Below are 8,963 nucleotides of genomic sequence, written 5' to 3' on the forward strand. Positions count from 1 at the left end.
CTGATGATTATATTTGAAGAATTATTCCTGATGGCAGCAAAGTTTGAATGGAGCTCTCTGTCTGTGCTGATTTGTCGCCCTCTGGAGGTCAAAGCACAAACTGCATGATGTCACTGTAACCACCACAGTGACAGGAAGTGTTTTTATGACTGAAACACTGAAATGATGCTAACGGCTGTCGTTAGGCTCACTGTCAGCAGTGCTGATGTGTTCATGTCAAACACTGGATCAGGTCAGACTCCTTCATCCTTCTCCAGCATGAGGCCGCCCTCAGACCCACAGGAGCTCTGACCTTTGACCTCCTGACCCTATCCACTTCAGTCTCTTTGCATCTTTAAATGCAAATCCATCCAAACTGTAGCCGAGCACCAAAAGCTGGAAGTTGTTATATGAATGACGATCATAGCAGAGTTCCTGTTTCCAGCTCAGACGTGTTAAACGCTGCTGCTGTGCTACATTTGTCATTTCCTGCTTCCATGTCAAAGTGCTGAACTCATCTTATCACTTTAATGCAGTAAAGCAGGAGCTGTAAGTCTGACATTTATTTAATGTCATCACAAACACACACAGCTGGATCAGCACCCAGACAAAGGGCTGAAAAAATCAGCATTTGATTATTATTATTATTATTATTATTATTATTATTATTATTATTATTATTATTATTATATATCCTGTTTATGTGGATGCACTTTACTGATCACATGACTCTGAGGGATGTTTCCAGCACCTTGCTGAATCTGAGCCATGAAGATTTAAAGCAGCTCTGAAGGCAAAGCAGGTCTGAGCCTGTGTTAGCAAGCTGTACCTAATAAAGTGGCAGCAAGGACTCAGTCAGTAATGATCAGAGCCAGCAGGGGGCAGCACAGAGAGGCGAGGCGCTGTCAGAGAAGCAGGCTGACATCAGACTGGTCATATTCCATCATCTATACCTGAAATAATCATCAAACACATGCAGAGCAGAAACATGTGGAAACATCTGGAGCTCAGTCTCAGTTTGACCCCTCAGAGGTTTACCTCAGTCCTGCTCCTCTGCTTCCTGTTTACAGCTGACATCATGCTGTGTACTGAGAGTCATGTGGTCAAAGTGAGGCCCTGGTACTCTGACAGAGAGCTAGCACAGTCATCCTAATGTATATCATCACTACCAGAGAGCATTCAGCTTTCACAGCAGCCAACATCCTGTCACACTGAGCATGTGCAAACACAGCAGCCAACATCCTGTCACACTGAGCATGTGCAAACACAGCAGCCAACATCCTGTCACACTGAGCATGTGCAAACACAGCAGCCAACATCCTGTCACACTGAGCATGTGCAAACACAGCAGCCAACATCCTGTCACACTGAGCATGTGCAAACACAGCTCTCAGCCTCCATCACTCACAAGCTCCAGCCTCCACTTAAAAGCCCAGAACAAAGCTTGTGACCAACACAGCGCAGACAGAGGTGATGTCCACACTCTGTTTCTGGGTGGGAAACTCACCTGTGGGCGTGGCTGTTCCTCCCCTACAATCTCTGATGTCACAGCTGCTAAATTAGACTGAAGCCAGACTCAAACAGAAAACAGCCTCAGAGACTCAGAGAGAGCGCTGCTCCATCTCTGGACCGTAATATATATTCCACCACTATGCTGCAATGCATCTTGGGATAGGGTGGGCCCACCTGTCATTCAAATCCAGGGAGAAGAAGGACACGTTTGTGGGAGCCTGGGAGTCTGGACGGCCTTCGTGGCCTCGCTGTGATGTCATGGACCTTCAGAGGAAGCAGAGGCTGAATTGAAACACACCTGCTGACTTCCTGTGTTCTGCTCTGACAGCTGCCATGTGTCACAGCCTGGATAATAAAGCCATCAAACTTCACTCAGCTCCAGTAACACCATCAGTGTTTGATGTCCACAGGATTCATCAGCTTTAACCATGATAGAAGCAGGAAGTTAAGATGAAGATGAACCATGTTGTGCCTGAAGGACAAAGCTGAAACATACAGATGTGTACAGATGTGTGGAAAACTAAGCAGCAGCCATGTTTGGAGGCTCACTGAAGTCCTCCCAGCTGACAGTAGAAAAGTCTGATTTTTACTCTGAAAGCCACAAACATGTTTAATGAATCATTTTTAGAACTTAGAGAAATTGTTCATGTCCAAGATCTTTCCAAACACCAAATCTATACAAGCTTTACATGAAATGAAGCAAAAGTAAACTCAGGTATTATCTGTACAAATACTTTAAAGTGTTCCAACAACAATCAGGTGCATATACAATAAGGCATGGCAAAGCAAGTTTATTTATATAGCACAATTAAACAACAAGGTGATTCAAAGTGCTTTACAGAGACATTAAAAAACAAAAACAAATAAAAAGCACGATTTAAAATTGATTTAAAAAAACAGTAGATAAAAATCAGAACAGTAGATAAAATCAGTAGTTAAAATTTAAATTTAAAATTTAAGCTTAAAAGTGCGGATTTGCTGTTTTATTCAAATGCAGCTGAGAACAGGTGAGTCTTCAACCTGGATTTAAATAAACTGAGTGTTTCAGCTGATCTGAGGCTTTCTGGGAGTTTGTTCCAGATATAAATGGCCTGTATTTGTATAGCGCTTTTCTAGTCCCTAAGGACCCCAAAGCGCTTTACACAACCTGTCATCCACCCATTCACACACTGGTGATGGCAGCTACATTGTAGCCACAGCCGCCCTGGGACGCACTGACAGAGGCGAGGCTGCCGGACACTGGCGCCACCGGGCCCTCGGTGGAGCATAAAGGAGCATAAAAGCTTAATGCAGCTTCTCCGTGTCTGGTTCTGACTCTGGGAACTGATAAAAGACCGGATCCAGATGACCTGAGGGATCTGGATGGTTCATACTGGGTCAGGAGGTCACTGATGTATTTTGGTCCTAAACCATTCAGAGCTTTATAGACCAGCATCAGAACTTTAAAGTCTATCCTCTGACGGACAGGCAGCCAGTGTAAGGACCTCAGAGCTGGACTGATGTGGTCCACTTTTTTGGTCTTAGTGAGGACTCGAGCAGCAGAGTTCTGAATGAGCTGTAGTTGTCTGACTGATTTTTTAGGTAGACCTGTAAAGATGCTGTTACAGTAATCAAGCCTACTAAAGATGAATGCATGGACTAGTTTTTCCAGGTCCTGTTGAGACATCAGATCTTTTATCCTTGATATATTCTTGAGGTGATAGTAAGCTGATTTTGTTATTGTCTTAATGTGTTTTTCTAAGTTTAGGTCTGCATCCATCACTACACCCAAATTTCTCGCCTGGTTTGTGGTTTTTAGATGTATAGATTGAAGTTCTCTGGTGACCTGTAATCGTTTTTCTTTGGCGCCAAAGACTATTACCTCAGTTTTGTTTTTGTTTAGCTGGAGAAAATTGTGGCACAACCAGTCATTGATTTCCTCAATGCATTTACCAAGAGCCTGTACAGGGCCTCGGTCTCCTGGTGACATTGTGATATATATTTGTGTGTCATCTGCATAGCTGTGATAGTTTATTTTGTTGTTGTTTATAATCTGTGCCAGTGGGAGCATGTAGATGTTAAACAGAAGGGGTCCCAAGATGGAACCTTGGGGAACTCCACATGTGATACTTGTCTGCTCAGATGTGAAGTTACCTGTTGATACAAAGTATTTCCTGTTTTCTACGTATGTTTTGAACCAGTTTAGTACAGTTCCTGAAAGACCTGTCCAGTTCTCCAGTCGTTTGAGTAATATGTTGTGGTCAACTGTATCAAATGCTGCACTGAGATCCAGTAAAACTAAGACTAACATTTTTCCACCGTCTGTATTCAGACATATGTCATTAAACACTTTGGTCAGAGCGGTTTCAGTGCTGTGGTTCTGTCTAAAACCTGACTGGAAGGCATCGTAGCAATTATTCTGTTTTAAGAAGTAATTGAGCTGTTGAGAAACTGCTTTTTCAATGATCTTACTTAAAAATGGGAGATTTGAGATCGGCCTGTAGTTGTTCATTTGTGTCTTGTCAAGATTGTCCTTTTTCAGTATAGGTTTGATTACAGCAGTTTTTAGTGGTTCTGGAAACACACCTGATAATAAAGAAAAGTTGACGATCTGTAACAGGTCTGACTCTAAAGTCTTTGAGACCTTTTTGAAAAAACTTGTTGGCAGGACATATAAACAGCAGGAGGAGGAGTTCAGTTTACCTAAAACAGGGTCCCAGCTTCTCCTGGGAAAAGTCACCACTGCCATAATCCTCACAGCCCGGACCCTTCACACATCACGCATCAGACTGCGGAGACAAAGCATGAAGGTGGTAAAGAGGAACTAAGGGGGGCGGGGCTGGGCAATGTGACTTCGATTGCTCTGTTGAGGGTGGGGCTCGGTGGCGAACCTTTGGCCGCTCTGGTGGGAGGTTTATGGGGGACAAAAAGGGATTGGGACGGGGGGTAGATCTGAGCCCAGCATTGACCCGCTCCATCATCTCTTCAGTGAATTTCAGGTGTGGGGAGGAGGGAGAAAGGGAGGGGGAGGAGGGTGATGGCCTGTCAGGGGTTTGGGGGACTGGGGAAGATCCTGGTCCTGGTCGTTGGTGTTGTTGAGAGAGTTGGAGGCAAATAGGGACCCCTCTTCTTGCCTCAGATGTCTCTCCTTTCTGAGGCTCTTCCCGGGTGGGGGCAGATGGAGCTCCTCCTCAAGGTTTCTGCTGGGCTTTGTCTGTTCTTGGAGTACTGTTTGTTCCTCTTTATGAGATAACTCCTCGTTTATCTCAGTCTTGGCACCAAGCACAGATGGATGACGTATGGAATAAAACAAGTTGGAGGTGAACAGTTTCACCCCTGACTTGTTAAAATTAAATCCATTTGTTTTAAACAGATGCCTGCGTTGAGGATAAGGTAACTATAAAAATGTTGCTGTTTCTGTTAAGAACACTTTAGTCCTAATGATCTATAAGTGTCCAGAAGCTATCGCAGGTAAGCTCATACGCAAAAAAGAGAAAAAATCAGCATAAAAATCAATAAAAGAAGCAAAGCATTTAAAGAGCAAAGAGAGGAAGCCCTTAAGCACCTTCTTCGCTGCCACATATTCTTTTCTTCTTCGTTGTATCTCCGGGGCATAATCAAGTACAAGTACTTAAATAAATAAATCATTAAATAATTAATTAAAACTGTCAATAATTATTTAAATGTGTTATTAATTAATCAAATGTGTCAATAATTAATTAAAACTGTCAATAATTAATTAATTACATGTGTTGTAAATATTTATGTAATTAAATATGGTGTATTTAATTGATTCATTATGGCAGTCCTGGCGTTCCTTACCTCGGGGATAAACTACATGTTTTATGGCAAATGTGAGATGAGCCTTTGTGGTGTTCTTGGTCAGCAGAGGTTTTATTCTTAGAACTCTCCCGTGGAGGTGATTTTTGCCCAGACCTTAAATAAGTTATTCAATTAATCCCAATTCAGGGTCTGCAGCCTTAAAGGCCGCATTTTAAGGCTGATTACATCAGAGCGACGCGACGAAGGCTGTCCCAATTCAAAGGCTATACATATATCATACATATACATATATCATACATATACATATATCATACATATACATATATCATACATATACATATATCATACATATACATATATCATACACATACATATATCATACATATACATATATCATACATATACATATATCATACATATACATATATCATACATATACATATAACATACATATACATATATCATACATATACATATATCATACACATACATATATCATACACATACATATATCATACACATACATATATCATACACATACATATATCATACACATACATATATCATACACATACATATATCATACATATACATATATCATACATATACATATATCATACACATACATATATCATACACATACATATATCATACATATACATATATCATACATATACATATATCATACATATACATATATCATACACATACATATATCATACATATACATATATCATACATATACATATATCATACACATACATATATCATACATATACATATATCATACATATACATATAACATACATATACATATATCATACACATACATATATCATACACATACATATATCATACATATACATATATCATACACATACATATATCATACATATACATATATCATACATATACATATATCATACACATACATATATCATACACATACATATATCATACATATACATATATCATACATATACATATATCATACACATACATATATCATACATATACATATATCATACATATACATATATCATACATATACATATATCATACACATACATATATCATACATATACATATAACATACATATACATATATCATACATATACATATATCATACACATACATATATCATACATATACATATATCATACATATACATATATCACTGACTTTCAGCTTGTTGTGTTTGTGGATATATGACTGACTTTAATTATTAAACATTCGCACATAAATAAGTGACGTCATATTCAGTACTTTTGACAGTTCACTCTTCGGCCGCTCCATCTTATTAGGGAAATTCCACATACATAAATGTAAATTTCAAAACTCAACCCCATCATTTAATTTGTTTTTGATTGAAATTGAATATTACTTAAACTCTCTTAAATTAACTTCCAATAAAAAAGGTTTCTCATTGATTGAAGTTCATCCAGAAATGTTTAACGAATGAGCTGTCACAACTTTCAAGTACAAAGTTGTTATGAAGTCTGTCACATTCCCCCCTTTTTTTTCCCTTTTTTATCCTTTATTTATTTATCCTTCTTATTTCATTGTGCTGTATATTGTTACTCTTATTTGCCTTGTATGTCTACTGTACAAACTGAACTGGAATGACTGACTGTTCGCTTTATGATTTCAATACAGTTTGGAAAAAAAAAAGCTTAAGCAGAGAGTTCAGCACATCCTCGGTAAGCCCGTCATGCTAATGGACGCTCTGCCTCCATTATTTACAGCTCTAATATATACACATAGCTCAGCAATTCTTCACATCACAGAGGTTCAAATATATATGATTGACTCAGATGGTTGATTTGCAGTATTCCTCACGCCTCGCTCTGGGACAGGGTGTGCCAGAAGAGGCAACGCCCCTCAGCGTGCAAGAGTACAGACGGCATTAGATAAGGAGACCTGGAGCACCAACAAGCCCACTGTTGATGCCGTCCTACGGGCCTGGGTTGCTCCACAGCCCAGGATCCAGGACAGCCCGTCCCTCATGTCCTCGATTTCAGAGCAGAAATGGATTGGCCTGGCTTTGAAGGACTTCGGGGAGGAAAAGGGCAAAGGTAAATGCACCTATCGTTTGGACCACACCCTCGTTTGACAGCAAGTCAACATTTCTAAAGAGCTTATGATGACTTCCTGTTGCTCACAGGTGTCATCGCCCTGATGCCCTTCAACAAAGGAGACGTCGTCTGCGACTACCACGGGACGTGCATCACCAAAGCTGCAGGGAATCAGAGGCGGCAGTCAGGGTCTCTCTTCTTCTACAGGGACGAGTGCCACAGGGCTGATGCCACTGCGTCCCCCTGTGCCTGCCACCTGCACAAGGACTCCTATAGAAGGCACATGAACCATTGCCAAAGGAATCCAAACGTGAAGCCACAAAGGTTCACCATGAACTTCCCTGCTGGTCCTCGGGAGAGTGTGCTGTTCATCGCCCTGAGGGACATCGCGGTTGGAGAGGAGCTCCTGTGGGACTATGGAGTCTAGAGATGGCACCGTGTTTTATGTCCCATATCCTACATTTGGATTTCTGCCCACACCGACATGACTCCAATAGAGTATTTTATAATCAATAAAACTGTGTTTTTTAATATATTGCTGCGTTTTGTATAAGTTCAAACTAAAGCTGTTCTGTTATATATCTTTCTCAGAGGTGAAATGCCGGTTGACTCGGTCCATCCCTGATGGAGTCTCCCATAAATCCTTTGGCTGGACATTTGACTTGTCTTTATTTTTCCTTTGTTTGATGCTTTGCTTTTGTTGTGTCTGACTTTTTCTGATTAAAAGGAAATTGAGCTCACAGGACACCATGTTGCCTCAGCTGATGCAGTCCTCTTTGCAATAATGTTTATTTCCAAAGGAATTTCTAGAAATTCAGAACAGTAAAATTCACAGAATGAATTAGAAGATAACTCTGATGTAGTTAAACTAAAATCCTCTGTGGGGGTTAGTATATAAACTCTTAACACCTAGTTAGCATGAATAAGTGTTGAATGATCAACTCCAGACAGATTTGGTATTCAACACTAAGTCAGAGTTAACGTTCCAACTCTCCAATAAGAGTTAAATTAACTTATAAAGACACTTTAAAAGAGCTGAAATCAAACCTGACAGTCTTCATTTGGACATGTTGGATTTGCTGTGTGGTAAGGCACCTGGGCCAGATGGCTTTCTGACTTTACAAAACCTTCCCAGAAGAAAGAATAATTCCACTTTTTAACATGTATGTAGAGGCATATCACACGGAGGCTCTCCACCCACTGTGAGACAGGCAGTGAGTACTGAGAAACCTGCTAAACCTGCAGAACACTCATCATTTAGAGTCTGACGGGGGTTGACACTAAAATACTTTAAATGTTTAGCATGAAGATCAGAGCCTTGGATCCCACATTTGATTCACTTTGTACCAAAGCATCAAGGGTTTCACAATATAAGAAGGGTTCTCATATAATTCATGAGAGATGTGATGCTAACGATGCAGCTTTATTATCACTGGACGCTCGTCAGGCCTCGGACAGAATAGACTGGTCAGATTTATTTAACCTTCTCCCAAGATATGGATCTGGAAATCATTTTCTCAGATGGGTTCAACTTTTGTAACAAACAATAAGATAAGATAAGATAAGATAAGATAAGATAACCTTTATTAGTCCCACACGTGGGAAATTTGTTTTGTCACAGCAGGAAGTGGACA

The 8,963-nt window shown here is 40.2% G+C and overlaps 1 protein-coding gene across 1 annotated transcript; it reads left to right on the top strand.

The window, feature by feature from the left end:
* The first annotated feature begins 6,930 nt into the window (after nt 1-6,930).
* On the top strand, nt 6,931-8,074 carry LOC146712238 (N-lysine methyltransferase KMT5A-A-like). The gene is made up of 3 exons (XM_085451979.1): nt 6,931-6,954; nt 7,084-7,329; nt 7,419-8,074. The coding sequence occupies exons 2-3, from the start codon at nt 7,260-7,262 to the stop codon at nt 7,754-7,756; spliced, it is 408 nt and encodes a 135-aa protein (XP_085308105.1). The 5' UTR covers nt 6,931-6,954; nt 7,084-7,259; the 3' UTR covers nt 7,757-8,074.
* Nucleotides 8,075-8,963: the final 889 nt, after the last annotated feature.

This window comes from Copadichromis virginalis, linkage group LG3 (assembly GCF_057382275.1).
Source record: "Copadichromis virginalis isolate Kocher_CV1m ecotype Utaka linkage group LG3, C_Virginalis_male_GT1.1, whole genome shotgun sequence".
NCBI classification, from domain to species: domain Eukaryota; kingdom Metazoa; phylum Chordata; class Actinopteri; order Cichliformes; family Cichlidae; genus Copadichromis; species Copadichromis virginalis.

What these genes read in the sequence shown, in the direction of transcription:
- LOC146712238 (XM_085451979.1), top strand. Translation starts at nt 7,260, where the DNA reads ATGTCCTCGATTTCAGAGCAGAAATGGATTGGCCTGGCTTTGAAGGAC. An exon ending in CGGGGAGGAAAAGGGCAAAG is followed by an intron (nt 7,330 to 7,418) that starts GTAAATGCACCT and finishes TGTTGCTCACAG; the next exon opens with GTGTCATCGCCCTGATGCCC.